Genomic DNA, 23,824 nt, shown 5'->3' on the forward strand with positions numbered 1-23,824 from the left:
TCTTGTTTCACACCAGAGTATTGGATACACACATAATGCAGGATGTATGAGGGTGCATACGCAGGAACTTGCAAAGAAGTTTTGATCAATTTCATTCATTCAATCAAGGAAAAAAAAATGAGCTACACGTAAATATCATGCCTTCATTTTTGTGTTTTTCGTATCATTGAGACTAAACATCTTTTACCACTCATCAGTTACTACTCCATTCTGAAACCGAAAAGGTCATTAAGTCAGCTCATGGATATTAGATGCATAGAATATTATATTATACATGTATGTATTGGGGTTACTATTGTTGAAAAAAAAAAAGAGAGAGATTTCCTGTCTGATCTTCTGGCACAGATATCACAATATTGCTACTTATGGGATCAAAACAATGTTATGCTTGTCCACTGTCCTAATATAAAATGTGATGTGTGGAACTGTAAAAACTGTTCATTCCACCTGCTATAGTTGTAATAACAGGTGTGTTTTTACTCTCAATACAGACAGTTAATGACATGACCAGCTATAATACTAACCCCAGCACAGGATGCAACACTCCCTGCAGATGTAGTTTTCCAAGTTCCTGCAAATATCTGCTATTCTTGAAAACAACAGCTATTTCCCTTGCGCTCCACTCGTGCACAGATAATATAATGTAAGAGACTTTGACAAAGTCACCTTTAATTGTGAAAGATGATAGAAAAATTTATAGGAACATGCAATTTCTTTAGCACTGGAGTAGTTGCATATAAAGAATTCTGCTACTGTAATTAAGAAGCTCAAACATTCACAGGGAACAATATCTTATAGCTGTATATCTTGCTGTGTGGATGCAAATTACTCCAAGCTATGTTCTGTTTAGATGCACAAAAACGAGAGACAGAAAACCTCACAAACATCTTAGTTTGTGTGTTTTCTACATAAGATTAGCAGCATGGAAGGAGGTGTGTGATCATATGCAAATCACAATAGAATTTTTAGATAATCATTATTTGTTTCTACGTCATAATGGTCTATCCATCTCAAAACTGTGTATATGATGAGAACTGTAGTGTTTATCAGTCTCGTAATAACTGCAAAGCATCACAATCTTTTATTGCAAAAATGCACAACATGCATCACGTTGCAAAGAAAACTTAAATTTCATGCTTTTGAGTCCTGCTTATTAAACTCTCCACCTCCAACCATAACAAGATGTAGCAGAACACTGGACATGTGTTACTCTGCATGTCTGAATTGGTCACATGATGGTGTTGACAAGTTGAATATCTATTCTATTTTTCTGAAAGTAATTTATTAAATTCAAGCTGTACTGTTCATTCCATATACCTTAGAATGGTATCAACCATGTTAAGATGGCAGTATCAAGCCAGCAATACATACGGCCCAACATACCTTCTTGGTGAAATGCTGCTTTGCAAACTAACAAGTAAGGCTTTTCATCTCAAATGCGTGCCAGCTACTCATCCCAACTACGCCTAGATTTGACAGGATTCTTTTGATTATCTGAGTTCTAAGCTGACACTTCTGTATTCTGTCAGTATGTCAATGGTAAACTCTATTCCATCACATTATGGATTATTAGTACACTGTTTAATGTACTGCAGTAACATATATATATATATTTGGCTTTAATTTTGCACAAACTCCCCATGCTTCTTTTATAAATGAGGATTTTTTCGAGTCAACCCGATAAAGTATGAGGAGCTGACTGAAAAAGAGAAATTAGAGAAAAGACTTTTTTCCAAAAAAATCATTCTGGATGTCTCAGATTTTGCTTCTATGAGACTTCCAGGTCTTCTCACATCCTGAATCAGTATCAAAAATGCATGCGGATCAATGATCCTTTTAAATGTTGGATAACTCCTATAAATCTTGTGAGATTGTGAGAGCTACCCTGACATAGCATTATCAGGTATGTGAATTTCATACAGCAATTACACTGCAAAAATACCATTGCAAGTTTACTGCTTGACTGAAATGAATCTTCACATTACCAATGTGGACCGGAGCAGCATTCATTCTTGATGGAACAATGTCAAACCACAAACACACACATACATCTTACTACAGCTATCACATCTCCAAATAACAGATGGAGAAAAATCACCTTTTCATCTGAATCCTTTCTTAGTGCTTTCTTGATCTCCAGTCCACAGCTTGACAAGAGTGTGAGAGAGAGAGAGAGAGAGAGATGGAGATAGAGATAAAGACAGAACAAAAAAGGGAGTACATGAACTAATTGAGGCGTATTTCTCATCCTCTTGGTCCATCACATATCTCACAGGTTGATGCAGAGTTCTGGTTGATGAAGGTACACCGTTGACACGTCCACGTCCCTGCCACAAAGGATGACGTGGACGCCCCGCTAGCTCCACTCGCACTGGCTGTTGCCCCTTCACGAGGAGATGGACCTGACATAGAACAAGACCAAGATACCATGATAACAGACTTGTGGGCTAATAAATACAGTGACATAAATGTCATCTTATCTACCGGGATATCGTACTGCAACAGTGTTATGACAGAATGGTGTGTGTAACGTCTAATACAACTCAATACATTTACAAGCTTTCTTGGCGCTGTCTGTATTGTGTTTAGATACAGACACCTGCGAGATAAAATTTTAGCTTTAACTCACTTTATTTGCATGTAGAGCTATGGAGAATATTATGAAAACAACACACATTGGCAAGGGCATTAGCAAGAATTACCCCTACAAGGTGCCTTTAGATCAGTCTTACACATCTGAGGCAATTGCCATGGGTTTTTGGATTTTTTTTTTTTGGTACTGAGTGTTTGAATGATGTGTATTATTTGCTTTATAAAATGATGAAACAGTTCCTTGTTGTTTTAAGAATTTCAAATGTAGGTGTTTTAAACTTCGCAGCAGGAATTTTAGTAAGTAAAAAAAAAACCAACAATATGAAATCATGAATAGGCACCATAGCAACATGAAAGTGCTACTGAGTAGTTATTATACTTTATTATTGACTGGGAAAAATCATGCATTAGGTATAATAAACGCCTAGTGTAATGTACGCTCTCAACCAATCATTTGATCATCTGCTTCCTCATTCTATAAAAGAATAAAAATCTCTTTTCTGTAGGCACTGACTATACCTTGGGCTGCTATAATATGCTCCAGTGTGGCCCACTGCTCACACTTAGACCAGGCATCCACAAGATCCTTGTCCCTGGACCTTAGGGCTTCTAGGAGTGGTCCCATGTGATCCTTTAGAAAAAACAAAACGGGGAGTGTTGTACAGATGCCTCTGAATTTCCGTTCACTTTTTGACTATGTGTCCATGTTGCCATGTTTGTTACTGCATTCAATGTGTAATCATGTTTTGTTCTCAAGGCAAACTTTCTCTTTCTCGCTGTAATGTATCTATTTCCATTTGTGTTGCAGTTGTAGGTATTTTCACTCTCTTTCATGCAGAGTATGAAATAAGTCCAATTGTATTCAATCTAACTGAGTTCAATTTTTCATTTCTCCTCAACCCTCTTTCTCTCCCTCTGTATGTCAGTGTCTTGTAAGTAGGCATCTTTCTCTGTCTACACGAATATACCATGCACTTTCGAACAGTATCAGTGTCTCCTCCTCCATTTTCTCCTCCTGTCCCTTCTTCCTCCTCCTCCCAGCCCTCTTCCTCTTCCTCTGCCTCTTCCTCTTACTCCTCCCTCTTTCTCCCTCCTTCCTCCTCCTCCTCCCTTCTTCCTCCTTTTCCATCTCCTCCTTGTCTATCTCCTCCTCCTCCTCCTCCTCCCTCCTTCTTCCTTCACCATCTCCTCCTCATCCTCCTCCCTTCTTTCTCCTCCTCTTCCTCCTCCTTCCTCCTCCTCCTCCCTCTTCGTCCTGAAGATGAGACTCACCCTGAGAGGCAGAAGGTCCATGGTGGCCAGATACACCAGCAGGTGGAAGTCCAGCAGGGCATCCATGAGTTGCTTCTCTCCAAACTGCCCTATGTACTGGGTCAGGGCTTCCATACCCTGCACCTCCCCTATGCCTGCCCGGTTCTCTATGGGGAAGGGCTTCAGACCTGGCTGGGCATTGAATGAGTAGGTGGCATCCTTGGCAAACCCAGCTGGCAGCTGATGGGGGTCATCCCAAAGAGAGAGTGAAAAACAGCAAGGGTCAACAAGAGGTCAAGCGAGGCCTAACTGGCTATATTACCTTCCTCACAACTACTTCAAGTTACTGAAAAATGACAAAAGAAAAGGTCCTGGCCCCAACTTTCTGTTTCAAATGTCAATATCAACCCGTTGAGGACGGGCTGATTTTGCTACATCACGCATTTCCCATAGACCCTTACCCGAGTATACTCGGGACTCGTACTCAACGGGTTAATACAGCAAACAAAAATAGGAGAAGGTAATCTACATGGTTTATTAATGCATGGCATGAACTAGAAATTCTAGCAACATTACACTACATAGTGTGAACTTCACAACAAACAAGATGTTTTGATAGTCAAATGTTGCAAAAGAAATTAAATGCATTCAGCTGAATCAAAGTGAAGACATAAAACAGGATAACTTTCCCTCCATCACGTTTCTCACGTTCTCTACCATAATGTTCACATATTCTTTCTTTTCTTCTTGTGCACTAATGTGGGTCGTATCACCCGAAATGGGTACACTAAACCAGATCATGCTTAGCAGAATATGCAAACCAACAAATTTAAAGTGAATTTTACAGACAGAAGAATTAGCTTTCTCCTTTCAATACAAAGGACAGAAAACAAGCGAATCAAAATGAAAGAAAGAGAAAGAGGGAAGTAAATATGGCAGTGCCCTATGTAGAGATTTGTCAGCTGCTCACATCGACTAGAAGAAACTCCACAGGGAGAGGTCTGGCCAGGGTCTTCGATGAGTTGCCATAGCTATCAGTCTCCTGCAAATACACACAAGCAAACGTGACTGACTTAATAATAATAATTATGGAAATATGTATGGCTTCAAATCAGATTTGGTACATGGCTATGTCAAAAATAAATGCAATTCACTGCATTTCGTGACCAGTGTTATGAAAAGATATTTCGCAAGATGTATAGATTCACATTTGTAACAGGATAAGTCGTGAATATTGCCTGAAATCTCACCAACTAAGATCAATTACCAACATCTTATACTTTGGGAAGAGAGAGAGAGTAATAACATTAGTCTCATGTATCAATATTTGATAGGCTAACAGGTTCTTCAACCAACATTACATGTTGTTTCAATGCAGTTATCTTGTTTTACAGTTTCAGTACAAAACCAGACACATCAGAGGTCTACCACAAATGTTACTTTTATTTTTTAGTACGGAAATTGCTGGCAGTAATGCAAACCACATTCAGCAAATGTTTACGCTAGGTGACATAAAACAATCAATGGAAAATAATTCCCAGTTGCCAAAATTGTACAGTTCCATATAACCTTAATATATAATCTTCTATTGCATACAAAATAAAATCAGTCATTTGGACCAGCTCAATCATTTATAATCAAATCTTCATGGTGGGGTGAAAAAGGCAAAAAGGCAAAAAACAAACAAACAAACAAACAAACAAAACAAAACAAAACAAACAATAAACAACGACAATTAAAAATCCCATATTCTGATGGAATGCCGTCACTCACTGAATAAAAAACATCAGGTACATATTGCTCATTGGTTGACTCTCTGATGTAGCCCAGCTCAGGGGCATCAATTGTTGGTAATAGGCAGTTGTCCCTGACAAGCGCCATGCACTGATTGGACACTTGGTAGGCCTCCATGTGGATCTGATTAGTCGAGTCCCCTGCAATTTGAACAGAACAAGGAGAAGACATCAAACTAAAAAGAAAAAAAATACAAAGACGCCCTTTCAGAAATAAACATTCTGTTTCAAAATCAACTTCAGTCTCCTGACAATGCTGTTGTGAACACAGGATTTTTTTTTTCTCAAAGAAAAAGAGTGTGCTCTCTTACATCAGAGTAAACTGGAAAACTGACACAAGAAATGCACGGATGCCTTCGAGTGAGGCTATAAACTATATGCAACCTCACTTGATTAGTGAAAGGAACTAATTAAGTTACTTTCCTTTTAAACATCTACTTTCCCTTTAAACAATACAAATACGAAACTGCAACAAAAAAGTATCATTCAGCACCAGGGGATGGGAATCAATGGGATGATGAAATTGGGGTTCAATGTTCTAAATACAGACTGTATCTCTTAAGCACAAATGCAGAAAATGATGACGAAATAAAAAATTTTCTAAAGAATATTAATGTTATGTAACTTCCAAACATGCATGTAGGCCAATTTTGATGCCTTCCGTTACAACAGCCAGTCAGCATTCTACACTCACGTAAATGTATACGCCACATCGCCATCAATATTTGCCCTGAAATGCACAGCCCACACACTTGTTTGATTACATCTGTCTCCATGAAGTCTGGAATACATACCTGTCACTATACACGTCACAAATTTTGAACCAAAGTGTCCCTCCTTGGCTAGCTTGCACGGGTTTGGATGTTGGTTCTGGAAGTCACCAGCCATAATGCATTCCTCTGCACTCATTAGATGAGCATCCTACATGTGGAAGAAAAGAAACAAGGAAACATTTAAACATTTAAACATTTAATATAATCTTACAATGTTGTCCTAACTAACCCTACAGCGATGAATAATTCATTATAGGTACTAATTTTGCACAAAAAAAGGGGCGGGTGCGCTCCCCTCCCCCCCCCCCCCTTTTAATTTTGTAAAGGTGCCTCCCTTTTACGGAATTCTTGGATCCACCCCTGCTACAACACACAGGAATGGAATCCTAGCATCAAGTAGAATCTCATGAAATATCAGCCTCCAGAGAATTGTCTGAGAGTTACATTAACCCTATTCCCACCAGGGAGGGGCCATTTTGGCCCCCCCCCCCTCGACGTTTCGCGTGATTATTCCGCAACGCGTGATGCTCTCGCCGCGACATTTTATGACTTTTTTTTTTCAAGTATCGCGCAACTTTTGAGACCAACTTTGTCGCTCCCGGGCATACCGTTTTGAAGCCACGCCAATTGGAAAAAAAATTTGTCGACCTAAAAATTGCTCAAAAACATGATTTTATTTACAAATCCAATGTAAGTTGTGTTTTTGCAATTAATTCATATAAAAATAAATATTTTTACTTTCAATGGCTGATAATGACTTATTTTAGCCTGATTATGCTTTAAAAAGTTCCTGCAACAAATTTTGACAAAAAACAACAAAAACAAAAAGTAAAAAAACAACGAAATACATAAGAAATTCAATAAACAATAAAATACATAAGAAATAATTATGAAGCTGAATTTTTGTTTAGATATTATTGTTGAGGACATTGAAAAGAATATGTTCACTAAAAATTAAAAGTCTTGGAGCTTTATTTTTTTATCTATGGGCAAAAAATAATATCTTTGCATAAATTAATATAAAATACATATATCAAAATGTGAAAAATCTATCTATACAGTCTTGTAGATTACATTAGCCTCTACCGTAGTGCACATTTTTGCGAGGATTGCGCGATCCATGCCTGAGATCTGGGGGGGGGGGGGGGGGGGCAAAAAGGCCCCACCCCCCACCCCCCCGTGGTTTCAAGTCCCTCAAAAAACCCGGTGGGATTAGGGTTAAGCAAATAAAAAACATTGTCCTGTGACCATCATAAACCACAAATTCATCTTATCTTTATCTTCATATTGGGACAGAACACTTTAAAAGATATGCAGAATCTTATCCTGAAGTGTCAACATGTAAACACATAAATATTTGCAGATTTATTCTCATAGTTATAGTTTTCTTTGTCATGAGCACTGTTTAACACTTTCCCTCCTTCCTGGGGTTGGATGTTTAATGTACAGTTTGATGAATGAGAAGAAACTTACCATATTTCTCACATGCTTGACTGTGCCCTTTGTCAGGTCATCAGCTAGTAAATCTGTAAATATCCACCCAACCTGCAAAAAAAAAAAGTACAAAAAAAACAATCAAAGTGGCAAACAGTTTGGGATAAAAAATTTGACTGAAACTAGGATATGGACACAATCATGCAGCAAATTTGTTTCAGTTAATGCTTCCAATTGCAGAAAGTGCAGTAGTTGAGCAGAAATATTTTATGCCAATATAAAGCAATTCTTTTACTTTGTACAGATAATTTGTATCACACTCTTTGTTTAATAGTTAATGCACATGATCAAACCAAATTAAATCAAATCAAGCAAATGACAACAAACTTGTGACTGAAAGGTGAAAAAAAATTGTTACATATTCAATTACAAAATAAGATTATATAATTGGGCCACTTTACAACAAATCAATGACATAATATTTTCTCTAGACGTTGTAAAGTCTTGTGTAAAACTTAGTTTTACTGAAGACATGAACATCAAAATTCACTGAATAAGGTTTGAGGATGCATAACTCTGTAAAAGCTGGCAATATTTACCTTGACGAGACCTAATTTTGACGCTACAAAGTCAACTGCTTCTGCAAACGGGTCTTCCAGTAACTCCAAACTATTTCCTGTACTGTTCTAAATTGGAGAACATGCAGCACAGAAAACAATGAACAGAATACAAATCAACATAATAGTCTAGGAAAAAAAAAAATGTTTTTTTCTAAATGTCTGCACACGATTTTCTATCAATGCAATTCATTGCCACTTCTAGATATTGGTAACCAATGTATGGGGTAATTTTGTGTTCTGCACAATTTTCCTTTCTGTAAGCCACATAATTGCTTCCCATTAATCAATCATCACTATTTCTATCATGTTCACGTCAACAAGATTGGCAAAAACTCGCACCAGGACAAACTTTCAAAGAGAAAGGGAAGACAAGATGTTGGTGATACTTTTCACTACTTTTCCTCATGCATGATCATTTGACTGCTTTAGTAAACTTTTGTTTCTCTTTGGTGGTGTGACTATCAGACTGCATTAGCACAAATAGTAAACTCTTTGCTGCACGCAAAAGAGCAGTGGTTTACACTGATGCTGTAAAAAATGGTCACTGAAATGGGAAATGACACGTGTCAACAAATTTCCCTTTGTCTCTGTACACCGCACATTGGTCACAGCCATTCATCACAAACATACACTTACATTTGATATTTTGGACTGGAAGCCAGTAAAGGAATAATATTAGAAAAAATTAAACATTTTCTAATTTCAAATTTGTTTCCTTGTCATGCAGGCACATGGTGAGGGAATCACAATAAAAGGAGCTGGAGTCACTGATCATGACAGATGTTGTGGCCGGTGACTTCAGTTCCTTATGTTGTAACACAGACTAATTATCAATAACCTTTAGAAGGTAATTTTGTTCCTGAACCTGACAAATGTGAATTCCCAAAGAGGGAGTTTTACCTGTGGTGGTTCGTAAATGGCTGACACAGTGGCTCGTATTCCCAGCGGAACATCTTTGTGATGTTCATACTTCCCATAGAGAAGGCCTATCCTCTGGTTGCCAGATTTCCGCCAAAAGTCCAGTAATCGGTCAAACATGAGTGGGTTCTCAAACATGACATTGTCCACATGTCTGTAATGCTGGAGGGAGAAGAACAAAAAATATACAAAATACAAAATGAAAGTTACCATTTGCTTCATGTTTCCTACAAACTTTCAGAGTTCTTTATGATCATTCTAAATGAAAGTTTTACACGAGTGAAAATTAATTGCCTCTCATCACACTGGGTGGTGATTCTGTCCTGATTAAGATTTTCTTAAACAAGAATGCTAAAGAAATGAGATGATGCTTTTAGTTTAATCGTAACATAAATACTGTATACACAATATATTTCATAGGTTTTTATTTTCATTTGTCAGATACTATTCGCAAATTTCCAAAAACATGAAAATATTATTTCTGATTCCGACGTAACTGTGACATGAACATGTACATGTCTCTCACCACTGCTGTACTCTACAATCATGAATTTAACCACTCACGAATTTGTCAGGAAGTTCCGATTTGTGAAAATACATTTTAGACTCGCTAAATATATGGCGTATAGAGTATTCAACATTCACAAGACCACCAGGGCTGAATGTCATCTTGTGAGAATTCATTACTTCCACTATGATGGCTTTGTGAATTGCAAACAATTTGCTGCAGAATAGGCGGCTAATTCAGTTCTACGAGAGACTGTGCTCTTTGGGTTTAAGCCTCTACCGGTAGATTTGGGTGCACAAAATCCTCTTCACATACACACACATCTTTACACAAACAAACACAAAATGAATGAATTTGTTCTCACAGTCCATTATGCAAATTCTTTTTATCGATAAGTGTGTGGATTAGTGAACTTGAAACCAAGTTACAAAAAAAAAAAAAGTTCGAAACAGTGCTTACTAGGCAAAAAATCCACCATAGGCATGGAAACATGGTACCACCAGAAATATCCTCTAATTGCCAGAAATCTGATTACAAAAATCTCGGACTTATTCCTCATATAATACTACAGGAAATGCAAAGAACTACAATATTTATTTCTCTGTATTTCACAATGTTCAACTTACTTGTCTATCTAATGTAATAGCACTTGGTTGACATTTGGTACAAATTCCATTGGGCCACGGTGCATGCTCAGTACAGCCTGGCTTGATTTTACAGCTTATATTTTCTAGAAATGCAAATTTCCCTCTGTTCTCAGGGGAATGAAAAGACAGATAAAAAAGGAAAGGGAGAGAAAAGTGAGAGATTGTGTGATACAGGACATGACATCACTGTCAAGTAAACAAAAAATACTCTTCCATTCATCATTATTTCAAATAGAAACATTTCAAGAGAATATGCATACTTTTAAGCACATACACAAGTCTCATTCTGTGAATTAGAATATACAAATGCAAATTATGATTGATGTTTATGAGTTACATTGTAAATAGGAAGGAATTAAAAACCGGTTTACACTACAATAGAATGCATTTTATATGGGTACATTTATTCATTTCACACGTTGGTTACGTGATTATACTAAAATGAGAGATTTCTTGTATATCGAAGCAACCATAAATTTGAATAACATTCAGCATGTATGAGAATGGTTAATGCAATACATACTTGTCTACTCCTCCTGTAATTTTCCTGAGGTGAGAATGGAATGAAAGATGTTTGATGGGTGGGTCGTGATCTTTCAGGTACCTCTCATCGTAAGGCTGCATTGAATGAAATAGATAAACATCACACAAGTCAATGGAATAAAGAGGACACATCACAGCACATCATGATATTCTTTTATCGTAATCCCCTCCACACCTCTCCATTCAGTGTGCCACATGGCCATTTAGAAATGACAGAAACTACAAAACTCTTACATGAATGAATTGATTCGAGGAATGATCTGGTACATACCCTAAGAGTATGAAGCTCACAGCTCTCAGGACTTGAGCATATACTGCTAACTATGTGATTTATGTTCATACACCATAGTTTGAATGACAAATGTCTTGTGGCATTAAAAAGAAAGAAAGAAGAAAACCTGAGATGCCATGAGATAAGTTGCATGCCTGTTGACATTCAATTGGTCATGTTTCACCTTGATATCTGCCCAATTTTCCCAATTTTTAAAGTTTGCTTTCATGATACATGAGTTTTCTTGTTTCCTGTGGTAAATACCTGTGGACCAAACAATTCAATGTACAATGACTACAAACTGAACTGTCCTGTTCATCTTCATTTCTGTCCACTCACTTAGCCCTTTTTCATCTCGTTAAGTCTTTTCATATCTCAACCCAGCCAGAAGCTATCAGACTACAGTGCACTCCCGTTATAACGAAATGCTCAGGACCGGCAGTTTTCTTTCGTTATAACGAAATTTCGTTAAAACCGAACAAATACAATATATAACAAAAACAAGGAAACCACGTATATGTATATATATATATATATATATATATATATATATATATATATATCACATTCTGTTTGCTGAATACTCATCATACACTGGAAAGCTATGTGAAATGTGATGGTATAACTGTATTACAATAATAAACGCAAGTTCCCCTCAGAAACTGTGCGTGACACAAGGAGCGAACACACAGTGGTGAGAAGCGTTCACCCATGCAGAGACGCTATACAAGTGTATATGCTTGTTCCACTACGTATTTTCGAAAGCAATTTGCATTTCGTTATAACGGAGCACATTTCTTTTGTTTTTCTTTGTCTGTGGTGCTCGAAAAAGACTTCGTTATAACGGAAATTTCGCTATAACCGTGTTCGTTATAAGCGAATTTTGTACCATAGACTTTAATGGTGATAATTTTGGGACCAGAGAATTTACTTCGTTATAACGAAATTTCGTTATAACCGTGTTCGTTGTAACGGGAGTGCACTGTACGTTCAATCAAATGTATGGCTCTTTTCCCCTTGCACCTGCTATAAAGAGTAAAACTTTCCTCACCTCTAATGGAACACAGTGGACACACTTTGCATTCACTCCATGATGGCATCTATGAGGAATAAATGAACAATAAAAAACAAATCACCTAAGATCAGCACATTCTCAACAACTAGCACATTCTCAACAACTAGCACATTTTCAATGCAAAGCTTTAATGATTTTTTTACTCTGATAGAATATAACTAAAGCAATAACTTTGCAGGATTTATTAAGTACTTGGAAGGCCTGTTCTATATAAACAAACATAAAATGTTGTCATCTGACAAACTAAAAAAAAAAATGTCCAACAAACTATGATGCAGAAACACTGAAAAGCATCTACTATACACACTTTTTAAATACATCATCTGGCTACATAGAATGATCTTGTTCTTATGTACAAAAACACATATGTCAGTCACAGTAACTATTCCTACAGATGTATTCATGGAATGGTTTGAGTGTTCATGGACATTAGAATACTTTTTTTTGAATCAATGCTGCTACAAGTGATTACATGCTTTTAAGATGACTTATGTCAATGCTGCACAGTGGCACTGGTTCAACAGTCCCTGACCAGTAAAAATCACTGTTGGACCAGTAACTATTTTTGGAACGGACCAGTAAAAAATGGAAAAGCAGCTTACCTACTGGTTCGCTGGACTGGTCGGACCAGTAGAAAAAATGTGTTAGTGTGCAGCCCTGCTCATGTACTGCACATATATGCAATCATGCAGGAAAGCAAAACATATGCTTTTCTTCAGAAGACAATTTTCTGTGAGAAAGTTTCAATGAAGAAAGAATATTCTGGCAAAGCGAATCTGTTCCATTGTCGAACATGGCCAACTTGCTTTCTGCAAGGTCAGCATGTCAGAAATCAATATATATTCAGTAATATCAAATATCATGTATTCTGATAGGGAGCCTAACAGGTTCTTGTTGTTTGTTAAGTATTCAAATGGAATCACTTTTTGCTTTGTTATCAATGCTATGTGTTCACTTACAACTGCTCATCCCTCTGCCGGTGTATTTTGCCATTCTGTTTGGACAAGAACTGGTCAACCTCATCCTCAGTGACCGCGGATAGAGGGGCTTGTGACGAATGACCGTCAGAGGCATTACCCTGTGACGATGACCCCGCTACTCCGTCATCTTGCACATTAGTTGCTACCAGGTATAACATGTCACCATGTCTAACAATAAGAAAGGCAATGGACACAGATATGTTGCAATACATGTATTCTTGCTCAATATCATCAAAGGATGGCAACAATGAGAAAGATGATGACACTATCATTTCAACCTTGAAGCACTGACTACTTATATCATAACTATGCACTGTATCCTAAAGAGTTGCACTTCACTGTGGGACTGACATATGAAAAATATGGCCATCTTTATCAAGGGCAGCCTCTTCAGTCTTGCCACAGCTCTACCAGAAGGCCCTTATTATCATTTCCCCAGTGTTGCTAGGTACTCATTTATACACCCAGGTTGAGAGAGATATTGTGGGTAAAAACATCTTGTAGTCCCAAGGATGTTAGCGCTGGGTGGGATTAGAACTTTGGTTTATTGCTCCCATCATACAAGTAGTATAATATCACTGACAGACTTAATTTCTTTTCAATTTGTTTTGCTCCTAACAATATGATGACGAATAAGAACACAAAATATGCAAACATACATACAAAGATTTTTGCAAATATGAAATAAAAAATAACAAACATAGTACGGGCAGAGCCCATTTCAAGATATTGCTGTCATCCTCATACAACTGATACCCCAGAAACTATTCCTACACTGCATCGTGTAAAAAAAAAAAAAAGGACAAAACAAAAATAGAGGAGACTACCACAACAATAAGACCTCAGTCTGAACCTGCTCACATCTAGATAGGTATCCCCAGCCCTAAAAATTGCGCATCAATCCTGGAGAAGTATAACTAAGAAGTTTATTCATGGAAAATTCTCCCATCACAGGCACTCTCCATTAAGATTTCTTTTCACATTCAAGTCCCTGCTGTCGGGGGATATCTATTCATATAGCATTATCGAGCTGTCCTTGAAAAAGCTGTGCTTGGACTTTTCTTACTTTTACATATATTTATTGGAGTCACCATTGTTTCATGAAGTCAAGAGCCAAAAAGATAGAGAGCTTTACTCACTTGATGTTCAGTGACTTGAGCGTGATCTTGCTGGATGCTTTGAGTTGATCAGTTTTGTTCCTCCCTCTGTAAAGCTGAAAGCCATCTGCAGGTAGCGACACTGTCTGAGAGACCTGCAGAGATAGAGAGAGAGAGAGAGAGAAATATTTAAGAAAGCCAAACTCTCCACATTTCCATGAATCTAGATGTGTTCCTGCAGAAGAAGTGACAACTGAGTATTTTTGTAACATTAATTTTTTTCATATTCACACTGAACTTTAAAATCTAATTGGACTCGTGTATCTGTGAAATTTAGGGGGAAAAGTACAATGTGCACAAGAAAGTAGTCAATGAAAATTTCAGTTTTTGAAGGCCTGAAGGAGGGAATAAGAAAATTTCCAAAGTCCTCCGAGAAAGTAGAAAATAAAACAAATTTTCATGCTAACATGTTTGTAGTACACACACACGTATACACACATTCAAATGATGTAATTTGTGGGCCCTACTTGCATTACAGAGCCACCTGAAACCACAGCACTGACACTAGGCACAACCATTGAGAAAGTATAGCACTATCAATTAACTCAGTCATGTTTTTTAATTCTGGGTCAAAGGAGGGGGTGGGGGTTCAAGGGTCAATGGTTAACGCCACACACTCCCAACCCATTGACTTGAGCTTGGGGATTTACTGAAGAATAGATCAATGCAAAAGTGCGATGGCATCTAGTATCTGATGAAGTTATAATGTAACTAGTTATAAACCACATACATCCTACTGTACAGCATTCAGCAGCTCTCTACAGGAATCAATGGAGGGAGGAGTACCATGTAGTATCTGTTTTTGTTTTTTTTTTTGAACTGGCCATTCATGACAAAATCTTTCTGTTTCCTGCTTTATTTTGCTCCACTTCACAAGTTTTTGAGTGCCTCACAGCTGAAAGCTACATCTCCAGTGTGTGAACTACACACAGCGCTGTTGCGAGACAACATGCTTCACACGGTGTCTAGTCAGGCTAGGTCTTCCTGCAAGGGCCAAGCCATATACCAACTACACTCCAATCAATCTTCCTATCAACTAACTGTTAGGTAACTGTAAGCCACCCAATATTTGACAACCAACTACATGTAGAGACCTATATGGTAATGTGCTGTTTGCGCATGGTCAAATTTTGGCACGGGAGGTCGAACCTTGAACCGGGTACCATAGAACTAGAAAAGCAAGCCGCTCATAATTCAACCATAACACTATCCCAAATTTGACTGCCTGCTTCATGAACTGTAAAACCTACCGGGTTAGCCCCGGAGACCGCGCCGCTATGATGCGGCGGGGTCCTGGCGGCTACCTCGCAGTTTTGCTAAAGTGAGAATCACAAACGACTCCCTATTGCCACATACGGCGACTTTACGAATGAATCATGGGTAAATTTCTATCATAAACACAGTGACAATAAAAAATGAAATATACATTACCCCATTGCCTTGATTCTTTTCACCAATTTATCTGGAAACTGCAAAATTTTCCACATTTTTTAGGAGTAAGCGGCCTGCCCTAGTGGGAGAGCCGTGCTACCATTTTGAACGTGTATATCCATTAGTAAGCATCTACGCATGTAGCGAGTAATGCGTAGCCTTTTGTCAAGGCCCTCTCGCTGTATGGTGTAGAGAGCCCAGCCGAGTAAGGTAGCGCGACTCGCTTCGCTCCTCCCTTCGCTCGTCCGTTACAGCAAGAGGGCCTTGACAAAAGGCTAGCATGCAACGTTAGTGAGCATCGGTGAGCTGAAGATAATTCGCCTTATAAGACAACATTTTCTGCATCATAAGTAATGACATGCATCAAACAGTTGCCGATTTAAATCATTTAGGTTTAATCGACCCATGAAAGTATTCCTAGTAGTTTTTGTTGAAAAATTAAGGAAATATAGCGCCGGAACGGCACCCGTTTTGTACAACAGGGATCTGAATGCGAAAATGGCACAGCCCCAACACGCTGCACTGCACGTAACGTTGGGGCTGGTCATAGTTACTACCGGGTATGCTTTTGTGTGTGGTCGAATTTTGGCACGGGTGGTCGAACCTTGGTGCAGATTTTTAGTTCTCTAATCTGTACAAATTGTTTCATAGAGTTCTCAATCAAACTCCCTGCTGTGTTTAATACCAGAAATAATTTCTTCTTTTATCTTCAGACTTCAATCCTTGACATCCCCACAGACCTATAGCTATGCCCACATTTCAAATAAAAAAATGCAAGTTAAATTCAATTACAATATTGCAACTTCCAAGATCCTCCCTGTAAGTTTGCAATATTGCAGTCATTGATTTGTATCTTGGTAGGGTCTATCTATACTATGATGACCATGGAGCTACCATGTATGACTATGACATGCCATTTAATATTGCCAGTGCAGTGCCAGTGGACTCTCCATTGATTCATTCAGCAATGACCAAGCAACATACACCACAAGACACAGCACTGCACTGTCAACTCAACTGTTCAGCATTCAACCAATTGGCAACATATATGTACAGAACAGCCTGCAGTAACTAAGCCAACACCATCACTCAGTCAGGGCACCAACATTTACAGCACTGACTCCCACATCCACATAGAAATCTAACGTGTTACATTGCATGAATGACTTCGGCAGATTTTGTCGGTGTTTCTATGAATCTATAATATGTGCAAAGGTACACGTACGATGACTGTATCACTATCATGCACTTACAATTGTCCCAGACATTATCGAATAAGTGGGCCAACAAGTCTCTCTATTGGGTGGAAAATTACAAACAGTTGATCAGACCCGTTCGCTCCTTGGCAGTCAATGTTGCTTCAAATTCGCAGTATTATAAGCTAGCTGTCTTCCTATCTGTAATATTAGGCTGATACGAATGCTTGTGGAGTGCAGGTAATAACAAGAATAGGAGTCAGTCAGCTCAGTGCATGTTGTTCAGTAGCGCATACACCACACAGAGAGAATGCACTTTTGCACTGCATGCATGCAGTAGTGGATATGACTTGCAAACATACATTTTCTGCTTTCAGCCGTAGAGGGCGAAAGACGAGGTTGTGACACAGAGGCTGCGGTTGCTGACTCGCCCTTTTGCGCAATATCACCCTATTGAATCTTGTATCTTTTTCTTCTATATACATTAAAAGGGGATTTTACCTGGACTGCCTGAGGGAAACTACTTAGTAAATGAATGCACAAATAACCGTCATCAGAAGACATCAGTGAAGTTTGAGGAAATTCTCGAAAATCGTCCAAAAGTTGCGACAGTTTTCGTAAAATCAGTTCAGTTCAACAACCGTTCTTGATGATGATTATGTCATATTATATAACATTTTTACAAGTTTTGCATAAGGAAAGATAAGGCATGGGACTAATGATATCATTTACATAATTATTGCAGCGACAAGTAGAGGTATGTGTAGTTTTTATTTGACCTTCTATAGGGCCTACTGTGCTTCCTACTCGGTGTGACAGATGCCTATAAGCTACCATTGATGAATCCCCATTCTGCCTCCTGTGTGTAATTGGACTGAGTATGCTGGTTAACAATAAAAGTAGCGATGACGACACATGGACTCTACCAAAACTTTTAAAAGTCACCAGCGCGCTACATGAACGGATTCTCCGATTTTCCAAAACTTCATAGATTTGTACATTCTTAACAGTATGACCTCGATTATCTGGCCATCGATTATCCGGATTCTCTGTTATCCGGACGTCGATCGGCTGACATTTACGTGTATATAATGTTTTCATGTATTTTCAGTGCAAAATCTCACTCAAAACAAACACGCTTTCAATCATTATTGTGCAAATACACGACGGGTCATATTCCAATCATAGCAGCGGACTGTTTAATTCAAGTCAGTTCATGAGGTGATTTTAGTGACTGGTGCCGCGCTTGTCACTGGCACTGCCTGCAGAGCAGTGGTTACAATGCAGCGACAGTATTCGTCGAGTCGCAATATTAATCTCATTGTCGGTTAATATCAAACAAACAATACATAAAGGGATATTTCATTTGTATTTAGTTTTATTTCTGTATCAATTTCTGAAGTATGAAACATGACAACGCCATGTAGATAACCGATAATTTCGACAAATGCTCCGCGACACATGCTCCGCCAACGTTTGTTTTGTTTTGTTTTTGTTTTTGTCCGCTGACAATTAGGCCTACTCCGACGACATTTTGTTGCATGGGAAGATTTATACTACATTTTTTTTTTGCACCCGCTTTCTTATTCCAACACTGCTCCACTGACCTGTCCTCCGCCGAAATTGTGCTGTGAAGGTACATTTTCCTCATTGAATGATTCAACAGATATTCATGCCGGTATGTTGGTATGTAAAATGTTCTCATGTAAATTCAGTGTGAAACAAATATGGTCTTGCTATGATATTTTAAATCAGAAATTATTTTTCACAATTGTCTTTTACTTTAAATACATATATAAAATACATGAATCAGAGTATGGTCGATTCAGAAGCTATCGATTCATTCGAATATCTTATGGGTTTAGGCCTAAAAATCTTTCTTTAGATTTTTTGTCAGTTTCAATGTAAAGTCAATTTGATTTTTTTTTTTCAATTTCAAAGTTTATTTCATTTTTCTACAAAACATATGTTAATTGTTTCATCCGAAGGGACGTTCTCCGACTCACCACATGCCTCACAACCACGGTCCCCTTTCAGCGCATAGCATTTTCATTGATGACCAAAGATACTAATTGTTGTTGTTTTTTTTAACTATTGAAATTAAATCAAAGTATTCTATGCGTGCCTCTGTCATGCTTCTGTCACCGAGGTTTCCATGATTACCGCCGGCCTGCATGAAGTTGCCCCGAATGCAGAATTCTGTTTATTGTTACGTTGTGTTGTTGTACGTCGGGTTCAAATTGACAGGGGTGATCCATGGGTTCACTGACTTGACGTCGATGCTAGACCAGAGTGTACTTACATTGATTTCTCGTTGCAATTTTGAATTAGGTTTCAAACTTTATTCCCAAAATATTTTAAGATTCTCTCTCTCTATCTCTCTCTCTCTCTCTCTCTCTTTTACCAACCGCGAGTTTTGCCGGTATTCAGTGGTAAAATTTACGTGAAACTTTGCTGTTCATGTCACTCTCATTTACCGAAATCATGATATCGTACTCAGTTCAGTTATAAAGTTTACGTTTATTTTCTAAATGTTAAAACCGATAAATTCAGAGCTGGTCTATTGCCGTTTTGATTCTATTCTATTAGGTCTATTATTACTCTTCAATACTTTTTACTTTCGTTGCTCACTTGCACTTTCACTGATGCACGTCTGCACTCACACACACATGCTCTTACGGCACACAGTATTGGTCTCTCCATCAGAACCAAAATTACGCCTCCATTGTTTTGAGAGTAATGAATGTAAATGATATGCTTGACAATGACACTGTTGTCAGACATAATATTGAATATTATACAACACACGATTTCGTCAATAAAATTCAGAATTTATTCGGATCTGGTAATACTTCAACTAATGGAAACAGTCATTATGATAATTTCAGTTTATTTCATGTAAATGCTGGAAGTTTGAATAGAAATTATGATGAATTAAATACGTTGCTTTCTACATTGATTGATTTTACATTTAGTGCAATTGGAATAACCGAAACTTGGTTCAAGTCAAGTTCACCACCAATGTTTGATATCGACAACTATGATTTACTCCGTGCTGACCGTAACACTGGTAGGGGAGGCGGGGTAGTCATTTATATACGTAATGGGCTGAAATACCGCAGAAGATCTGATATTCACATCGAAGGGACTGAGGATATTTTCATCGAAGTAATCAATGAAAATATTAAAACGTTATAATCGGTATAATTTATAGGCCACCGAATCATCACGCTGACACATTTTTAGATAAATTGGATGAACGTTTATATAATATTTCGCAAGAAAATAAGCATGTTAATTTAATGGGAGATTACAATATTGATCTTTCATGATCTGTAAATCAACACATAAGTTCTAGATCATTGAACTCCTTGTCTTTGTTTTCATTATATCCACATATCAATAAACATACTTGAATCACTTCAACGTCTGCAACTATGATTGATAATATTTTTTCAAATATTACAGATCGATCGTTTATCAATGGAATATCATCTGTGACATATCTGATCATCTTCCCATTTTTTAGTTATAGAAAATCGATTTGATCGTATGCGTAACTTACCAAATAAGATATACAATATGTATAGGAAAGAAACCAATAATGATATCGAAAGTTTGAAAGTTGATTTAAGTCAAGAACAATGGCTTGACGTTTATCAAGCAAGTGATGTAAATGAGGCGTATGATCGATTTATGCGTATATTTTTTTATTCATTATAAAAAAAGAGTTCCTTTGGTCCGTCAGAAGCCACCCAAAAAGATTAAGAATCCCTGGATTACTAAAGGAATTATTACTTCTATTGGTATAAGAAACCAACTTTTCAAAAATTTTTTGAGTGTGCCATCCAATGACAATCATGCTAGCTTTCATTGATAAAGTAGCCCATGCTTTAGATGAAGCTTCCCATACCATCGGTGTTTTTCTCGACTTCTCAAAAGCGTTCGATACTATAGACCATGATATTTTGCTTTATAAGTTAAGCCATTACGGCATTCGTGGGACAGCTCTAGATTGGTTTAAAGACTACCTTACTAATAAAAAGCAATATGTTTATTCAAACGGTCATGAGTCTCTCTTGAAAACAACTTCTTGTGGTGTCCCCCAGGGTTCCCTACTTGGCCCATTATTATTTATTTTGTACATAAACGACCTCCAAAATTCGTCTCAGATTCTTTCTTTCATATGCTTTGCTGATGACACAAATTTATTTCTTTCACATCGTAACTCTAACACGCTTATACATATGTTAAACAATGAACTGAAACTTGTTCAGTCCTGGATCCACGCAAATATGTTGTCACTAAATATTGATAAGACTCATTACATGCTGTTCAGCAATTCTCTGCAATCTGTTTCTGATTATGTTAAGATCAATGGTATCACCCAAACCAGGTAGATAGTATTAAGTTTCTAGGACTTTACATTGATAGTGATCTATCCTGGAAAACCCATATTAACTATTTAAGTAAAATTTTGTCCAGAAACATAGGAATTTTGAATAAGCTGAAATATTTTTTCCCCATACATATATTACAAATTATATACTCAACAATGATTTCCCCTTACCTCAACTATGGAATTCTTGCATGGGGTAATTCGTCCAGATTTTTGCTTGATTCGCTTTTCCTCCTCCAAAAACGCGCCATCAGAATTATCAATAACGCTGGATATCTATCTCATACAAATAAATTTTTTCACAAGAATAAAATTTTGAAATTGCCTGACTTGTTTGATTACAACCTAGGTATTTTCATGTATAAATACTCCACGAATGATCTTCCTGATGTTTTTCTTCACATGTTCAAAAGAAACTACTCAGTTCACAATTATCCCACCCGCCAACGGGACGCTTATCACCTTCCACGTACTCGAACAATTTTCGCGATGAAAACAATTATGTATGCGGGACCGAAATACTGGAACGATCTCCCCTCTGAACTCACAGGTTGTTTATCACTATCATCCTTTAAATGCAAATTAAGACAGTATTTATTGAATAATTACATTAATTCACCTCACTGAAATCTGTTTTGTGATGCACAGGACTATCCCGCTGTACCGTACTCCAGGGTTGTTGTTATGTTAAAACCAGCTATTTGTGCCCTCAAATTCTGTCACTGTGTCTATGACCTATTGCATTTTCTCCCTTCTCTAAGACATTTGGGGCGAGGTAACAGCTGGTATTTTAATTCCTTCTGCACTGTAACTGGTTGTTGAATGTCTTCTTTTTTTCTGGGGGGGGGGGGATTTGCAGGTGCATGTGTTCCCTCCTTAATACACGCAATGTATAAATCTTTAATATTTTTTAACCGTATTATTGTTATCATATATTGAGTCATACTGTTATTATCGCCATAACGACAATGGTTCATCCGCCTACAGCATGTGGCTTATCCGACCCCAAATCTGTATTAGAGAAGAATTTGCTATATAACTGTATAAATGTACTTTTTTTTTCTCTATGTTTTGGTCAATGTTGTACCCGTGCTCCCTATCTTAATCTTTAACTCGATTTTAACTGGGACCTACGCTCAACAAGCTCGCTTTTAAGTAGGTTCCTTCATATTTCTTTAGCATCCATTCACAGATTCAAAACGTCATAGATCGACCACTATATGTTTTATATATTTGCAATATTTTATGTATGTCTCCAGCTTGATATCATGTACTTCATTTAATTTTGTTATATTTGATGTATTTTTTCATCAAGAAATATGAAAATAAATCGAAATCGAAATCGAAATCGAAATAAGTTGACAACATTGATACGTGCATCTCGTAATCATTCTGAAAATATAGAGTAAAAAAAAGAATAATAATAATTTTTTCTGGCATATTGTGAAAAATCTTGTTGGTTCTAAAGTTACTAATGCTCAGAAATTATGTCATTTTGAAGGTAGGGATTTAAATGATCCTGAACAAATATCAAATAAGTTTGATTCATATTTTGTTGACATAAGTCCTCATTTAGCATAAACAATTAATGAACGTGGGGAGATTTTAAAGATTACCTGGATGATCCTTTTTAGAAATCCTTGTTTTTACGACCGACCAATTATCAAGAAATTTTGAATATAGTCAATTTGTTAAAACCGAGTACATCTGTAGGATATGACGGAATAAGCATAAATTTGTTTTAAAAAATATTTATCTAATGATTGACCCTTTATTATATATTTACAATATGTCTATTACGTCTGGTGTCTGTCCAGATTCTCTAAAGACTGCAAGAGTAATACCAATATTTAAAAAAGACGACCCTTCGTTAGTCTAGCATCAAATTATCGCCCCATATCAATTTTGCCTGTTACATGAAAAATTTTAGAAAAGATAATTCACGTAAGACTGTATGATTTTGTCAAACAATACAATATATTAAATCCAAATCAATATGGATTCCGGAAGTTTCATTCAAGAGATTCTGCTATTATACAGCTACATGACAAAATCATTAAAGCGTTACTGAATAAGGAACACTGTGTTGGAGTTTTTCAAGATATTTAAGGCATTGGTATACAATCGACCATTCCATTTTGATTTATAAATTAGAGAATTATGGAGTACGTGGAACATCTTTGGCATGGTTCAAAGATTACCTGGCAAATAGAAGACAGTATGTTTCCTTTCAATC

The 23,824-nt window shown here is 37.3% G+C and overlaps 1 protein-coding gene across 1 annotated transcript; it reads right to left on the reverse strand.

Annotated features, from left to right (window-relative positions):
• Positions 1–2,019: 2,019 nt before the first annotated feature.
• LOC139735128 (nuclear protein localization protein 4 homolog) lies at positions 2,020–17,261 on the reverse strand. Its single transcript, XM_071645893.1, has 15 exons — positions 17,247–17,261; positions 14,545–14,657; positions 13,385–13,573; positions 12,402–12,450; positions 11,060–11,154; positions 10,516–10,639; positions 9,364–9,543; positions 8,443–8,529; positions 7,883–7,954; positions 6,431–6,557; positions 5,617–5,777; positions 4,814–4,885; positions 3,865–4,083; positions 3,112–3,223; positions 2,020–2,402 (listed from the first exon to the last, which is right to left on the reverse strand). Exons 1-15 carry the CDS (start codon positions 17,259–17,261, stop codon positions 2,245–2,247), a joined length of 1,773 nt encoding a protein of 590 aa, XP_071501994.1. The 3' UTR covers positions 2,020–2,244.
• Between the last annotated feature and the right edge of the window lie 6,563 nt (positions 17,262–23,824).

The sequence above is a fragment of the Diadema antillarum genome, unplaced genomic scaffold (assembly GCF_040938485.1).
Source record: "Diadema antillarum isolate AM-2024a unplaced genomic scaffold, OU_Dant_1.0 seq00000564_RagTag, whole genome shotgun sequence".
NCBI classification, from domain to species: domain Eukaryota; kingdom Metazoa; phylum Echinodermata; class Echinoidea; order Diadematoida; family Diadematidae; genus Diadema; species Diadema antillarum.